The sequence below is a fragment of the Chamaea fasciata genome, unplaced genomic scaffold, assembly GCF_029207755.1.
Source record: "Chamaea fasciata isolate MVZ Bird 193981 ecotype frontalis unplaced genomic scaffold, bChaFas1.0.hap1 SCAF_3, whole genome shotgun sequence".
NCBI classification, from domain to species: Eukaryota; Metazoa; Chordata; class Aves; order Passeriformes; family Sylviidae; genus Chamaea; species Chamaea fasciata.
This window is the reverse complement of record NW_027094088.1, coordinates 21,315,975-21,333,367: the sequence shown is the minus strand read 5'-3', so window position 1 is coordinate 21,333,367 and position 17,393 is coordinate 21,315,975. Positions and strand designations below refer to the sequence as shown.

General features: G+C 38.2%; 1 protein-coding gene across 3 annotated transcripts in view; it reads left to right on the top strand.

The window, feature by feature from the left end:
- The first annotated feature begins 3,449 nt into the window (after positions 1 to 3,449).
- The window catches only part of CENPF (centromere protein F), a 34,654-nt gene continuing 20,710 nt past the window's right edge, over positions 3,450 to 17,393 (top strand). Inside the window, exons 1-9 of one of the 3 annotated variants that reach the window (XM_066178279.1) lie at positions 3,450 to 3,561; positions 4,018 to 4,222; positions 5,547 to 5,743; positions 7,047 to 7,162; positions 8,166 to 8,257; positions 10,648 to 10,825; positions 12,301 to 12,503; positions 14,825 to 14,950; positions 16,446 to 16,574. In XM_066178279.1, coding sequence (XP_066034376.1) covers positions 4,061 to 4,222; positions 5,547 to 5,743; positions 7,047 to 7,162; positions 8,166 to 8,257; positions 10,648 to 10,825; positions 12,301 to 12,503; positions 14,825 to 14,950; positions 16,446 to 16,574 — 1,203 coding nt within the window. In that variant the 5' untranslated portion in view covers positions 3,450 to 3,561; positions 4,018 to 4,060. Of the gene's footprint in view, positions 3,562 to 4,017; positions 4,223 to 5,546; positions 5,744 to 7,046; positions 7,163 to 8,165; positions 8,258 to 10,557; positions 10,826 to 12,300; positions 12,504 to 14,824; positions 14,951 to 16,445; positions 16,575 to 17,393 lie in introns of all 3 variants that reach the window. The other 2 variants (XM_066178278.1, XM_066178276.1) reach the window with 2 other exon arrangements.

Below are 17,393 nucleotides of genomic sequence, written 5' to 3'. Positions count from 1 at the left end.
TGTCCTTCCTAAACTGGGGGGCCCAGAACTGGACACAGAACTCAAGTTGTGACCTCACCAGTGCTGAGTACAGGGGAAAAATGACCTCTGCTCCTGCTGGCCACGCCGTTCCTGATACAGGCCAGGATGCCATTGGCCCTCTTGGCCACCAGGGCACACTGCTGGCTCATGTTCAGCCAGCTGCTGACCAGAACCCCCAGGTTCCTTTCCTCCTGGGCACCGTCCAGCCACACTGTCCCCAGCCTATAATGCTGCAGGGGGTTATTGTGGCCAAAGTGCAGAACTCGACACTTGAACTTATTAAACTTCATCTTGTTAGACGAAGTTTAATCTAAGGGTGTACAAACAACCAAACATTGTATTTTACAACAGTAGCTCGCTGGGTTCCATTAGTGCAGACTTAACCCTGCAGCTACAATACTGACACCTAAACTGCCAACTTCTTTTCAGTTATTTTCCTGCATTGGCAGAGGTGGGGAATTTTGTTTTCCAGAGGCAAGAGCCATCACTTAGTACAGGGTGGGGTTCGGGTGAGGCTAAGGAAAATGATCCATGTTCTCTTTCACACCCAGCCTGGCAGAGTGTCTGCCTCTGGTGCCTCCACAGGGAAGTTGGGAAGGTGGAACCCCATCAGACACAGTGTACCCAGCCCATTTATCTCTTTCCCTGGGCTGCTCAAGTGCTCTTTGATGTGCATATGTATTTATATATGCACTTACATGAATTTGGCCTTTCCTGATGGATTCTGAGTCCAGCAAGGAAGAATACAGAGGAAAAGTTTTATCTGCTTTCTGCTTCTTGTAATATCCAAGCAGGAGGAGATTTTCTCATCAGACATTCTTTTCCTTTCTTCCCCTTCTGGTTTTGTTCCATCACACACTCTGACATAAGGTGTAACAATACAAAATCAACCTATAGTGGCTTTTGTATTCTACTTACTGTTCTGGCCCCTTACTAGAAATTGCAGTAAGGAATGCAGGTGAGAAAACATTAATGGTGATATTTGGCATTTGGCAAAATCTGAATGGAATTTAAAGGACAGAGAAAACCAATTCACAAGACTTGAGGTAGTCTTTGCTCAAAATCATGGAGAACTCTAAAACAGGGTATTTTGAGAGCCTCTTAGAAAGACCTTGTTAATTCTAGCCAGTAGAGAATAATGAAAATAATTACAAGTGTTAGACAAGCCGATGGCTTCTATTAACATCCTTTATAACTTGTTACTATTTTTTCAGAGTATTTGATTTTATTCTTGTATCTCATAATTCAATCTTACTTTTACTACTATTTTTATTCTTTTATTTACTGATGGTAATTAATGTCTTGACACTTATGAAGGTATTGTGCAGAATAAGTTGATGTGGCAAAAGATAAAGAATTAGTCTTTTTATCTGTCATGATAATTAGTTAATTCCTGCAATAGTTACATAAACGTTTTCAAACATGAGAGAATTAATTTGTAAATCATTAACCCAGTACAAACCAGACCATTCTTAGAAATCAGCTTCAGAAGAAGTGTTTTCTCGTATTTAAGTTGACAACAGTGGTCAGGATCCCCCTTTAGCCTCAGTTATTTGGATATTAATCAGACTGCATCTTAAAAGCTCTGCACACACCAGCTGATTTTCATTTTCCATGCCTCGTAAGAATGCTGGAGGCTGTTTCTAGTAATTCATCCCCTTCTGGAAAATATGCCACCAGTTTTGGAAGTTGAAGCTGTTTCACTGAAGTCTTCCCTGAGAAATTAATCATGAGGAATGGGTTAAATGCTAGAGCTTCATGTCCATCAGTAGTTCCACTGTGATGTCATCTGCAGAAAATGAAAACTCTTCAACTTCTACAATTGATTAAGTAGCATTTTTTACTTAAGCAATTTGTTACTGTCCAATGGGAAACACTTACTGAAAGTAGCATATTTTATTCTTAAAGAGCATTTGCCCCTTGTCCACCACACAGAGGATTCCCCTCAGTTCAGACTGGTTCTCAGCTTTCAATAATTATTTGGCAGTACTCTGTGAGGGTTTTCCATTCTTCTAAAGTAGCTCCTGCTCCACTGCTGTTCTGTTCTGTTCCCTCAGGAACACCTGCATAAAGTTCACCACAGAAATTTCTAGCCAGTTTGGTTGTTTTGGGTTTTTTAAAATGTTATTTGTAAAGAGGTATTTATGATGGATCAGTTCCATCACCGCGATGGCTTGTTTTGTTCAGGACACAGTTTGGAGATTTTTAAACAATGTGCTGGCAAGTTTGTTGTGCCATATTTATTTATAATCAGAGCTCTCACCAGCCGACTGGTGAGCTGTTTAACTTCTCAGGGTAGATTTGTTTAACTCGATTTCCTAAATATGATTAAAAAAGCAGTGCTTGAGTAAATATTCTTAGAACGATTATGAGAAGGAGGACATTTAAATAGGTAAATTGACAATCAGATCATAGTTTCACAAGTCATGGATTCTGATGGAAAGGAAATTTGCTCTTTAGCCCCAAAACTCCCCTCAGAGAGGCAGTCAGGTGGCAAAGAGGGGAATACCAGAGGGTTTGCAAAACCAGTCACTGGTACCCAGAGAACTTCCCAGGAACTTTAGAATCCTTCAGCCTGTTGCCATGTCCATTTCATGCTCTGTGTTAGACCATACTTACAAACTATTTGGGGCTTTTTGATTGTTTGCATTTCTGGGTGGAAAATGTGTAATAGTGAGCTAAATTGCCTCCCTTCGCCTTAAAAAGACAAAACAACCCCCCCCCCCCAAACAACTGAAAAACAAAACAAAACAAAACAACCCGCCAACCCAACCAACCAACAAAATCCCAAAAGCAAACAAACAAAAAACCCACCAAACAAACAAACAAACAAAAACCCCACCAAACGAACAACCAACCAACCAACCAGACAAAAAACCTAAGGAAAAAACGCGATCCCCAAGCCCCGGGAGCAGAACTGAATACAAAAGCACTTGGGGATCCTTCCGTTCATCTTTCCCAGTGAAAGGGTGACGACGGGGACAGGGTGTTATCGCTCCCTTTCTCAAAACTCAGGCTCTCTTTGGGGTCGGGAAAGTAGGTTTGGATAAAGATGCGACACAGCCCTTACACCCCACAACTGCTGCCTTCATCCCCATCCCTTTCCCCACCCACACCCCTTCCCGCCCCGCCCGACTGCGGGCATCGCCCCGCCCAGCTGTGGGCAAAGGCCTCGCGCCGCCGCGCGCATGCGCAGCCGCCTCCAATGGAATTTGAACACTTCCGAACCAACCATTCAGGCGGGCGGGCGGTGCCGCACTGCGCTCCCATTGGCGGCGGGGCCGCGGCCGCGTGACCAGCGGCGTGGCGGCCGGGCCAATCAGCGCGCAGGGCCGCGGAATGGCGGGGGCGGGCACAAACGGCCGCGGGGCGGCGGCGCCGGGTTTGAGTCTCGGCGGGATCGCGCCCGGCCGTGAGGGGCTGAGGGCACCGCGGTGCGTCGGCAGCGGTCGCCGGGCTCGGGTCGCTGTCGCCGGGCTCGGGTCGCTGTCGCCAGGCTCGCGTCGCTGTCGCCGGGCTCCGGTCGGCGCTTAACAGTGGGTGAGCGGTCGGGCGTAGGGCTGGCGGTGGCAGATAGCCTCCCTGTCTTGTGAGGGCTCTCTCCGCCTGTCGTTGGTCACTGGTTTTAGTTGCTCTGAGATGCCCCGAGCTTAGCCGCATTGAAAAGTAAATAAAGAAGCGTGCGGAGCGATGTGTTTTCGCAAGGAGACGCCACCTGAGGTGTAGCTGTCAAACGCAACTCTTAAGAGTACAGACCCTGTTGTTGCCAGGAGATTCATTAGAGCGAGGTTTTATGATCTGCTCTTAGCTGCACAGAAGTGTGTCAAAATAGGGCCTAATATTTTAAGGTGCTGCTTGGTGTTTAGATCAGGAAGCCTGTAAGGTTGTGGAATGCTGTATTCTAATCGTTGCTAAGTTTGAAAAATGCCGTCTCTTTCAAAGGGAATCTTACTTAACCTCTTGGAAGGTCTCATTGTAGCTGTCTTTGTGTTTCAGGCATAAGACTATCCATCTGATGTGAAACAAGAGTCCGGCCAGTATGAGCTGGGCTGTGGAGGAATGGAAGGAGGGCCTCTCCCCCAGAGTCCTGCAGAAGATCCATGAGCTGGAAAGTCAAGTGGATAAGCTTAAAAAGGAGCGTCAGCAAAGGCAATACCAGCTAGAGACTTTGGAGGCAGCTTTGCAGAAACAGAAGCAGAAGGTAACACAAAATGCCATTATCCATGCCAAACACTGTTATAACAGTTTATCTTCTGGTGGCTGTTGTTAGGGAATGGGTTAGTATTTTGCTTCTTTTCCCTGGCTGAAACAAAAGGTAACACGGAATTATAAACTGTTTATATTCATCTTGCTTGATACTCATCATGTTTTGCCCTCTGTATAGTTCCTTTCGGTTGTTAATATAATTCCTGCTTCCTATCTGTTTGGCATGGTTGTCCATTTCTAGGTATTCACGTGTACTTTGAGGTTTTTCTACAGCTCTTTATGATTAGGAAAATAAACATTTCATTGCTATAGCTGTTAAAATCCATGATAACAACTGGGCCTATTTTATATACCAGAGCTGCACTGTTGGCAGCCTCTTCCTATTTCACCTTCCCTGCAGATACCTGTAATCTTTGTTTATGTTATTCCTTAGCTTTTTCCTTGTAGAGACTGGGGGTTTAGGATTTGGTGGGGTGTTTTTTTTGTTTGTTTGTTTTTAGGGCTGTTATTTTACACCTCCTCTACCACTACCCCGTCTTCTAACCAGGGGACTAAAGACCTGGTTGGTCAGTGTCCTGCCGTGCTTCAGGTCAGCAGTGACCCATTTGGTTCCATTTTGTTTTGTAAGATTTGACTACAGTTCAGAGACAATTTACAAAGGTTGCTTGTTATTACCTTTAGATGGCTACAACTTTCTAGAAAATCTTAGCCTAGCAGTTTGCTTTGAGTTTTTTCCTGTGAGTTTCCAGGAAATTGTTTGAACCATTCAAAGGAACTGCTGTGCTCCCCAAACAAAAAGAAGGGGTGCTTTAAAACTCTCCAGAAGCAGAAGGTAATACAATTTTCAGTCAAAAGAACAACACTGTGCCAAAGATGATGCTCCTCCGACAAGGAGAAGACACCTTTCCTGCCAGACTCCATCTTCAAACCTTGGATAATTATTGTGCACACTTTGTGGAGTGAGCCAAGCTCTTCTGGCTGCTAATGATAGGCTGGAAAGGGAAGTGAGATTATCAGTGAAGAATGTGGACTAATGATGATTATTAGTATTTAGGGATTGATGAATTTTTTGAAGGCTTGTATCTTGTCAAAAAATAGAAACTGTTAATGTCACTGAGTTGAGTTTCAAGAAATGTGGGTTTTGTTCACACCCAAGAATATTTAAACAATGTGTACAGCTGAGGTTTTTAGAGCTGTCAGGATTTTGAAGTGTTAGGAAGAAAATAACAGCTGGTAAACTTTGTGTTACTAAAATGATAAATGCACCAAAGTATAGAGAGGAGTTGATAATTTCAAAAATGTCTCTATGTTCCAACTAGGTCGAAACTGAAAAAAATGAATCTGCAATACTGAAAAGAGAAAACCAGAGCTTGATGGAATTGTGTGATAACCTTGAGAAAGCAAAGCAGAAAATTTCACATGATCTTCAAGTAAAAGAATCTCAGGTCAACATTCAGTCAGGTCAGCTGAATTCCTGCAAGAAGGACATTGAAAGGCTTGAACAAGAACTGAAAAGGTGAGGACTTACTGTGTGTCTCTAACATACTTACAATGGTTATTTTGTTATTTTTTTGCTTGTGCCTCATACATGTCCTAATAGAAGCAAATAAAGAGGAAGCTGTGTTCCTCTTCTAATTTTTTTTTCTTTTTATTTTTCTTTGATTTTTGTGAAAAAATAAAGAGTGTTGAGGTATTTGACTGCTGTGAGAAATAATACAATGAAATTTATGGCATGTAGAAACACCAGTTCTGTGCAAGGAGTTGCTGAGATCCGTCAGTGAAGAATCTAGTGAGATTCAACAGGGTTGGTAGAACCTCACTAATTTTCTCTGTATCTGCTGTCAAATGTTGGGACAAAGAGTTTGTGAACTGAAGATATGTGTTCTATTTATCTATTCCCAAAATTAAGTCTGGTTTGCTGAGTTCCCCCTTCCCTTTATATGATTTTACATAACTGTTCATTCCAAAATATCAGTTACTGCATGTACCTCATTCTTGGGAATCCTTTGTGATTTTGTATTTTCATTTTGTTTGGTATGTGATCATTTGCCACTTCATCCCACCTGATGCTTCTCTAGGAGAGGAGTTTTTGGCATTGAGCTGTAAAAGAGGGGGGAAATAAAAAAGGTCATAATAAATGTGGAGTCACTGATGCAATGGGCTACAGCCAGGGACTATCATTTTATCAACCTCTGTTCACTGGGCAGGACAGAAGTTACTGTATGGCCTCTGAATTAGTTACATGGTTTCATTGGATGCCCTGGTAACTCTTCAAGCTCACAAAAGTCCCTCAAGTGTGTGGTCTTGCTGTGGTTATTTTGGGTAAGGGTGTAAATGGAACACATGAAAAATGCAGTGTTGGGTGGAGAATATTCCCTTGCATTTTCATGAGGCATGCATAGTTTTCTGAAAGTGTGCAGTATCAGAACACAACAACTGAAAGTTTTGTTTCCCACCATAAAGATGCTTCCTGAAGAGTAAGAGTTTGATATTCTTAATGCTTACAGTGATTTGGGTATGTTTAGCTGAACTTACAGCATCACACAATGAGCCCTCAAACAGTTCTGATTTTCATTTACTTGGGGCTTGATTTTGTGTTTTAGCTTTAACTCCTATATACTTGATTAAATATGTTGGAACTCTAAATAAAATGTGTTCACATTTTTGTGTTGTCCACTGAAAAATTCTCGGTGGTATGTGTTTTGACTTGATCTTTAAGTTCTTAGAATCATATAACTTATTAGTGTATGTCTTAAAAATAGCTAATTAACTTTTTAGTTTCTATTATTAATTTATGCTGTTGCTTCTTTCCTAAACAGATGCAAATGTGAGCTTGAGAGGAGTCAGCAAACATTGACTGCAGGAGATGTATCGTTCAGTGGCACTCCACAGAAAAGTTTTACTGCTCCTCTAACACCAGTTCAAAGTAATAATGGTAAATGATCCTTTTCTTCATGCAGCACAGATAGTTGATTGTCAGTTTTCTTGGAAGGTTGAGTATTTTAAACATTACACTTGTACTGAGTTGCCTAGCCTGTCTTATATAAGTTGTTATGAGAAACGCTAGGTTTCAATTTAAAAATTATTAGTGCAGATTGAACGCATCACAAATATTACTTCTTTTTAATGCTACATTGATGGACATGGAATAGTAACAAAATATCCTTCAACAGACTGCAGCAATCTTTTGAATTCCTGGTGTCAGCTCTTCCCTTCATGTTGTGGGGAGCAAATTTCTTTCTCCCTGTACCACAGTTACTTTAACTAAAATGCAGTCAACAGTTAAATGTATTATTTCTTTGGAAAATAATTTTTTGCTTAGACTGTCACTGTGCGTGGTAATCTACACAATTAATGCTCTATATACATTTCAAAGCATCACTTCTATCTTCAAATTAGTGACATCAGAAGGATTTAAAATATTTGAATGAGCTGGAAAAACAACAGGAAGTTTCCTTAAATGGAGAATTCTGTAGCCAGACACCCTTATGCTCTTTATGCTAAAAAACTTTGATGTGTTCAATATTATACGTGTTATTTACCTCTTTCCATGCTATGAACAAGTGTTCTGGGAACTTGGCATCTCAATCTTACCCCAGTAAGATCTCCAGTCTTATTCTTACACTCTTGTTCCTTTTACTTTCTTTATGCATATCTGTAAAGGGATGCAGTTAGTGGCAATATCAAACATTCCACTAAGAATGGCACTCCTGAAACAGGGATAAGATTAAAATGATTTACCTAACTTTATTTAAAATTGTATTCCTGGGGGGATATTTTCTTTTGAAAGCTGCAGTCTTAAATTCGTTAAGATCATTGAATCCTAGACTATTTCAAGCTGGAAGGGACCCATAGGGGTAAGAAAACCTGGCTGGATTGGGTGAAAGACTGGTTGCACTAAGGCAGATTATGTAGGAATATTCATCATGTCTTTGTAGATGCTAAGTTTGAAGAACTAGAAGAAAAATACAAGAAAAAAGTACAAGAAAATATAGAGCTAGAATTACAACTGAGAACCATCCAGCTTAAGGTAAGTATCTCTTAGGAATGGTTTATGTGATATCTAAGAAAGTAACCACTGATTGAACTTGGAAAATAAAATGGAAAACTAGTGAAAATATCCTACATCACATAAAATAGATAAATTCTCTCTTTTACTTTTGAAATTATATGTTTACTGCCATTCAGAAGTAATCTTGGAGAATTCAGAAAAGCCATCCTCTTTGAATGACAAAGGAAAGAAGGACATTAAAAATGAGAACACACCTTTCAGAAACTGGAAGTCTCCTGCAAGCAAGGACAAGATAAAACAGTGTCAGTTATGCCAAGCTAAATACAATAGGATAATAAAACAGCCTTGAAAAAGATTGTAAGAAATAATTTACATCTAGAAAATAGAAACCCATAAAACTTTCAAACATATAGGAAAGAGGAACAGTATTAGCTAATCTCTGAGAACAAGATGAATAAGATGTGAAAGCCCTCAAGGAAAAAACCATTGCAGAAAATGTGAAATAATTTTATCTTCGGTACTTAGCAAGTAAAGGTTTAAGAACTTTTCTGTATCAGTTCCTTTTTTCATTGGGGTTAAATCTGTGGCACAGCCTCAGATTGGAAGTAGTCTTAAAATAGATTGATAAAATGAATAGTAATGAAAAATAAATCACCAGATACAGAGAATATTTGCCCATTAATTGATAGGGCACTGCAGTGTGGGACTGTTGAATTACTGTGATGTGCAATGTTTCCTCATTCTTCACCTGACACTGGAAGGGGAAAAGGATGATGACATTAGAAAAAACACAGTGTCTCTTCCTGGAAATACAGTTCAGTCTGACCAACATTTTGTTCTGGGGAAGTTGTTAGAAACATGACATTTTATGTTTTTTGAAGTGTGTGTAGGTGTATGGAGAAAAGGTCAACCATTTGTTGATTAAGGCAAGTCATGCCTTGTGTATTTTCAGACCTTTTGGGGTTTTTCTTTTAAGAACAAATCAGAAAATGTGTAAGTTAACGTAAGTCAGTATAATGTTGAATATACACTGATAAAAGGGAAAAAAAATTGATAAGGGGAGTTCTTGCAAATTTAAAGGAAAAGTTTGAGTGCAGAGTGGCAACAAATGGTCCACTTTTACTGGGGAATGATCAACAGAGGAGCCTGAGAAGGCGTGGTAAGAACTGTACTATTCAGCATGTTCATTAGTGTCCTGAAAAAGAGTTGAATAATATGGTTGAAGTCCACACAGTATTTTGTAACACTTGCAATAATTAAGATGGTGGGTAAAATTCAGCTTAAAAAAAAAAATAGTGAAGTAATACATCAGGAAAACATAATTTGAAAAAGGAATACATTTGGACTCCAAGTCTATGATTCCAGGAAGAATTTGGTTGTCATTGTGGCTAGTTCTGAATTCAAACTTTTGTCTCAGAAAATATAAATTTAAATGGCATATAGGGGAAATGATTACTGCATGCTTGGTTAGTTTTCTTTTCGTCTTTGTCTGTTAACAAGTTATTTTACAGGATTGGACTCAGCATTCTGGACAAAGTAGTATAGATTTCTGGTCTTAACAGCATATTCTCTGGTTTGACTGAGAAGTGGTTTACATGGTTTAGGGATTTAGTTCAAGAAAAAGTAATTAAAATGATATGCATTTCAAAATCCAGTTAAAAAAAACAATAGGGGCTTTACTGTTTGAGGTTTTGTTTGTTTGGGTTTTTTTTCACTTAAGAAGGAGTAAAAAAATTTTTTTTTTTGCTCTGTTTAATTCTTCTATGGGAAAATATTGAAAGCTTGTATCTGGCAGATTTTATTATAGCAATTTTAGAGTACTCTATTTATAAGTTTAAATAATTAAATCTGTTTTGAATTTACCTGTGCTTCTCCAGTAGAAATAAATGTTGGTCAAATATTAGATATGTTAGTCCAGACTTATATTTTTTTTCTTTTTTTGCAACTTACTTGTCTTTGCTTGCCTGCAAAAATGTAGGCTTTGATTTTAAAAAATGTAGGAGTTAAATGACGGGATCTCTCTTGAAAAAGACAAAAAATTAGGTATTACTTATAAAGATACACAGGTCAAAATACTTTTTTTGATATGCTGGCTTGTATTTATAAGTATCAGCTATGCTTGGCTACATGGGCTTAAGTTATTTAATTCACATAGCATAAAAATAATGACATGTATCAGGACTTTGCACTGGTAGGTGCTGTGATAACAATGTGAAATGATGATGACCTATTAGCTACTTAATATTAAATTAGTTGTTTTGCTATCTGTTGGATAAGGAACTGTGTAAAGGTAAATCCTTTTATCTTTTTGGACACAGAAAATAAATCAGCCTCATCCTCAAAGCTCTTTGAGTCACAGAGAGATTGCTCGGCATCAGTCCTCCTCATCCGTGTTTTCATGGCAACAGGAAAGGACACCAGCTAGAAACCAAGAGACACCTGCAAGGGGAAGTTCTGCAGCCTCCTCCTTTCCATGGGACAAAGAAACAAATTCGAGTGTTCTGTCAGAGAAGAGCGAGTTTGACAACAGCTTTGCTGAGAGCTCAAGTTCTTCCCTCGTGATCCAGCTGAGAGCGCAGAACCAAGGTATCTGATGCATTTCTGTAGGACCCAGAGGCAGTCTCCTGTATGGTTTCATGGAAGCTGGTGTGCAGGTAGAAGCGAGCTATTGAAATCAGTGCTTTAGCAAGGAAAAGAGAAAGATACTTGTTGTTGCCCTTTGGCATCTGGCCCTGTTGGCTGCTGGTGTGTTTTCAGTGATCAGCCATACAGAGATTACCAACAAGCTGTGGTATTTTTTACATAAGGGGTAAGAGAATTAGAAGGGAATACTTTGTATTTTTGGACTGAGTAGGGTATATCATCTAAAAGGAAAAATGCCTTTTCCCATTAATCCCATTGCTCATAGAACGATCTTCTTAAAACAACTTAAAAAACTCTTCAGGATTTCACTTTATCTTACTGTTAAATTCAATTATATTGTTTCCTTGTTTTTCTACATTGTTGATACTTTTGACTGAGCAATAACTATCTTTAAAATTTGATGATTGAACATGCTTAGTGCATAACTGAGTTGGTCCATGATGGATGCTACTGGAAGCACAAAATGAAGTATGCTGCAAAAACTACAATCAAAACCCAAGCTATAGTCTTGTATTGCACATAAAGAAATAATCATTCCTGATACCTGATAGTTGTAAGAGAGGAAATATGTTGAGCATTCACTTGAGCCTGGTATTTGTACTCTTTGGACAGCTTTTCCACTGTTTTACAAATCCCTGTACTCTCCAAACTCTTCATTCAAATACCTCACATGCAGCTTAAATTTTGGTGGCTTTTTCAACTTGGAATCCATACAAATTCAGAATCAGGAAGACAGGACTTCTTTTAACAAAAAAAAACCCCCAACCCAGATAATAGTAATTCTGGATAATGCTTCCTGTAGCTGATTTATGTTTTCTACTGTGGATTGTGTTTGTACTGTGTTGTGGTTTTTGGAAGATAAACTTTTACTGATGTATACTCTGAGAATATTACTTGGTTTAGTTTTATACATATGGAGTTTTGAGACAGGGAAAAGATTAAAATATGAAATGGGACACTTACAGTTACCAAATAGTTGAAAAGTCTTTTGGAAACACAGTGGCCCCAAGCAAATGCTTGTAGTGGATATGCTTATAAAAAGAAAAAAAAAAAAAAAGTGACATGTTTCTGCATGTTTAAAAACAGTAACAAAACCAAACAAAAATAAGCCAGCAGAGGAACAAATTGTCTTTGCCTTTGCAGTACTTGTTCCTGAGCTCTCATGTTTGTGTTCTTTCTCATGAGATAGGAATTATTGATTTAGGATCAACTGTCTTTCAGTCTTGATGGTTTTTGTCATTGTTGTCATAGTAGAAGACAGTTAGAACTTGTTTTAACTTGCCAAAAATTTTACAGGGTGTCTGCCTGTGTCAGCAAATTGGGTTGTTATCAAACATTTTAAATACTTGGAAGTGTGTTGGAAGAGGTACCTTCCAAAGCAGAAAGTATCCTTAATCTTTACTGTCTTTTAAATTCAGAACTAAATTCCATTATTAAAGACCTAGAACAGCAATTGCAAGCCCAAGAAAAACTGAAGAGGTCCCATATGAATAAACATCAAGAGACTGAACTGGAACTGGACAGATTGAAGTTGGAATTAACTGAGAAGGATAAAATTCTGAACAAAACCAGGGATAAACTGACTCAAACGAGCACACAACTTGATCAAGCTACCACACAGGTAAAATGTTGCCTCACACATCTTCTGACTGTCCTTAGACTTCATTGCCAGTTTTCCCAAATGTCAGTTTTCAGCCATTTACTAAGAATAAATGTTCTCAGACTAAGTTTGCTAATTTGATATGTATTATATGTAAAAATATTAATACATGCAAACAGTTGCCCATTTTCTGGAAGGTTCTTACACCACCTGAAGAAATAATTTTCATACTCGGGTAAGATTGGCTCAAATTCTGAAAAATAGTGACTGATCAAGTTGCATAGACCAACAATGACATCTGGTGGCAAGTTCTGACCTGAACAAGACTGTTGTGTCTGGCTGAAAATTTGTTGCTTATAATACAGAATGTTGTGGGAGCTTAGTCCTTGTATTGTAAATTGTTTGTTTTAAATAACGTCTAGGTAAAAATACAATGCAAGATTAAGAATTTATGCAGTTTCTAAATGGAGTTTCACAGATTAATTCTAAGGAGTTGGAATTCATAGTAAAAATCAATAGAATAGTACAACTTGCTTAGTCAAGAATTTACAGAGTGTATGTAATTGCACATAAAAATCTGAAATGGTTCAGGTTTTTGCTCATAATCATGTACAAAAGGAGGATGTCAGTGCTTAAAGTAATTTAAACTGCAGAAGTTAGCAAGTAAGTCTTTTCCTGGTTTAATCAAATTACATTAATTTCCTAAAGTTCCTTTTCACAACACTTAACAAATTTGAAATAAATGCACAGACGTCATAATTCCTTGAATCTTCATGTTTCCATCTATCTTTTAACTTTTTTTTTCTACTAGTTTGATTCATCTACAGTATAGGGAAAAAGATGTTTGTATGTGTATCTTCCCTTTGCAGAATAATGATCCATGTTCGTCAGCAAGTTTATGCATGCTACTTAAGTATATTGATGGGCTAATGTTTCCCACAACTCCTGTCTTGGCCCTTAAAAAAGAAACCTTTGCATGTAAACCTTGATCACTCTGCCTTCTCAGAGAAAGAGCAACATTTGCCTATTGATAATTCTGTGAGGAACTAGTTTAGGGGAAGTCTTGGTTAGGTAGGGGAAAATCAAACACCTGACGTAGTCCCTTGACTTCATAAAGGCACTGTCATCAAGGTGAGTTTGTGAGAAGACACAGTGACAGTCTGACAGCTCCATTTTTCTGAAAAGGGCGTAATTTTAATTTAATCTGATTCCAAAAATGACTTGATTCAATTTCCTAAAAGATTAGGCTATTATGTATTTAATTTTCCCCTTGTTAATTTTCTATGGGTTTAAAAGAGTAGAAGTGTTTTACTAAAGAATCAAAGGGGATTAAAAGCAGCCCAGGGGAAGGGGCAAGGTTGTGGATCTAGAGACATGCCTGGGGAAGGACAAAGAGAAGTGGGACTTGCCAACACTGGAATTGAGGGGCAGCCCATCCTTAAGGTGCAGTGCATCTTGCTCCAGAAGGTTCCTTTGGTCCTGCCAGCTGATGGTGACTCCTTTCTGTTCTGTTTCTTCTTTCTTGCACTGGAATTGGATCTCTGCCTGCCCACGCTGGACTTTGAAAGTAGAACTGCATTGGGGTTTTAGATTTTAGTTCATGCTTTGTCGCCCAGATTTAATCCTGGAAACCCCCCTTGTGCACTTCTCTGTCACTGGTATAATTCACAGACCTAAAACATAGCACCTCTGTGAGGTGAACCTAGACACAGCCTAGTGATTATTTTTTTTTTAATTGAAGTTTAAATTGAAAAAAATACTGTTACAATAAACTAAGATAGTTGCTTCTTTTTTCTATCCAAATCAACTTGCTGAATTACTCTGAAATTTGGTCGAATATCTGTTTATTTTCAATCTAAACATGTAGTTGCTTAGCATTTAGCAGTCACTCTTTAGTTGGTAGCAACCTGTGGTACTGAAAATACAATCTATTCTTAGTGCCAGATGTAGCATCTTTCTGCAGACTGTCAAAAACATTGGGTTTTTTATTATCTAAATATATGTAAAGGTATGTTATCTTATATATCATATAAGATGTTTTTATTTTTGTGTGTGTATACACTCACGTATACACATATTCACCTAATATAAATATGTAAAAGTACATATACTTTTTCTACATACACACACATTTTTTCACTAACATAAGGAAGAATGAATGAGTTTTGTACTTTGGTTTGCTAAGAATTTTTATGGTGCCAGCTAAAGTTACTGTGGTTTTATGAATGCTAGAACAGTTGTAGTAGCTAGCAGCAGTGGCTTTTTTATGTGAGGGCTTATATATTTAAATGAAACATCACTTGCACCTTTAACACTTGTGATTGATAACTAAATTATTATAGGTCCAAGTGTTGGAGAAAAAGGTGAAGCGATTGTCAGAAGAACTGAATTGCCAAAGACAGAATGCTGAGAGCGCTCGTCAGTCATTAGAACAGAAAATAAAGGCAAAGGAAAAGGAATACCAACAGGTAAGGCAAGGAAAACTTTTTAACTTGGACCTCCTGAGGAGACGAAATCACTTGGCTTATGTGGTGTATCTGATTTTCTGTTAGTTGCAATCACATTTGACAGAGAGGTAAAAGTTGCAAAGGTAATTGAAAAAAATGGAAAACAAACATAAGAATAGTGGGGGAGGGGCTGATGGAGAGGTGCAGGATTATGTTGGTATTCACTAGGCAATAGAGAACACGTCTGAGAGATGGAATGAGACGCAAATCCATGAAAAACTAGGCTCCATGTTTCATAAAATCATGTATATGTGAGCTCAAACTTTGTAACCAACTCAATTATTTCTGTGGAATTTGAGTTAATTTTGCATGCATTTCACACAGAAGAAAATAATTTTTTTAGGATTACATTTCTATTATTCCAATTTTGGTTCATGCTCAGAAGATGTTAATATAGTCAATTAGCATGTGTCTTCCATTTCCTTTGTGCCAACTCTTGCAGAGAGAAAAAATGTAGCATTATCCCATGAATTTTTCTGAAATTAAATTCTATTTAGTATTAACAACATTAATACTGATATTACTACTCTAAGGTATGTCCAGATAGATAAGATAATTGGCAGAGGAGTTCTGGTGGGGTAACCAATAAACAGTGTTGCTACCAGCACTCTTGAGTAAAAAAGTGGTTTTACAAAGTCTTTTAGTCTAGATGCTACCTTAGGATCTCAAATTGATAATAACCTTGTCTAGAAGTGGTAAATTGGAACAACTGATCTTGTATTTGATTGGTTGTAGCATCATTGTATTAATCAAAAGATGGATTGAAGGCCTATGAACCTTCTGTCCTGGGTTTTCCTTTTTTTAGTTAGCTAAAAAAAAATGCTTTCATAAGATTAATATGTAAGCTGACATACTGCCATTCTAAGTTGTTCAGCAAGGCCATTAATTAAGAAGAACTCTCTTTTTTTCTTCAATGGTTAGGATCTGTGAGCTGTTACAGGTTCTTAATGTTTGTTTAATGTTCATTTATTTATAATATTAGCCTGTCAAGTCCTATTTCAAGGCTCTATATTACATCTTCTTGCAACAAAATTTGTGTAATATTGTGGAAAAAAACCAACCTTATAGTATGATAAGTGAGTAATAGCAGAGATGAACTTGTCCACTTGTACTGTAATGTGATTCTTACATGAAATTTACCATTAGTCTGAAAAATTTTAACGGTATTACTTTCATTAGTTTTAGATTCATTTTTCCCCCCTTTCTGTGACAGGAATGTTACAGTAATTAAGTTCTTAAGCAGATGACATAAATTGGGTTAATGTCATTCTTGCCTATGTGGCATTTGTCTCATGAATCAAAGCTGGGTTTAAACTGTTGTTTGCTCTGTAAAACAAGTGTCCCTGAGCAGGCAGTACCTGCTGATAAAAATCAGTTGTTATTTCTGAAGTAACCAAAATAGAGACTTGTTGTGGCCATGTGTTAATTTCTTTGCTTCTCTGCCACTGTTTTCTAGGAACTCTCTTGTCAGCAGCATTCCCTGCGAACACTGGATCAGCAGTGCAACCAGATAAGATGTAAACTGAATCAGGATCTACAGCAAGCCAAAAATGACTTCAATGTTCTGCAGGCAGAATTTGACAAAGTAGGCTTTTTTTAGCATTAAAGTCCACTACTAGAGTGGTATTTAGTTGTCTCAACAGCACTGCCTTAATTTAAATACACATAAAACAGGAAAATAATTAATGTGGTGTCTTTTATTAATGTTTTTACAGTATGTATTAGATGTTTTGTGTTTACCATTTCTCACTGAAATAATAGGCATTTAAAAGTTTGTGGCTAGTCCATTTCTCACAGGGAAGGTGTTTTAAATGCAGACAGTGCAGGTAAAATAAATCTGAGAGAGGAGCAGCTAAGGCTGAACACAAGACACTTTATATTAAAAATGAACCATGCAGAGGTGTAGTTTGACGATGGAGCTACTGACCAACAGGTCATCACCTTTTGGAAAAACAGTCCCGTTTTCATATACTCTGGCCATGCTCTCCTCATGTGATCCTGGAGACAGCTGATAGAGGAGGTAAAACAGCAAAGAAAATACTACATTTAAATTAGCATATGTGTATACAGAACCAAGTGTTTGCTATCAGTTTAACTCCCTGAACTGGTTCTCCACAAAATCAGATGAGTGTGATGGCTTGTGTGAAGAAGATCAGTATGAAGGAGCTCTTTCACAGCTTTGGCAGCAGCTAGCTATTAAAACACATTAGTTGTCACAAACTCTCAACTTAAAGTAGGTTAGAAAGCAGCACAAGCCTCAGGAGTGGGTGACCAGAAAAGAGAAATGTTTAAAAGCCTATAAAAGCCCTTAAGAGCATTTTTCAAGCATCAGAGTTGGTTTTCTAAAAAGGGCCACAAGTTCCTGAAAGTTATATTGAGAAGCCCCATTTGCAGGCAGCTTGAA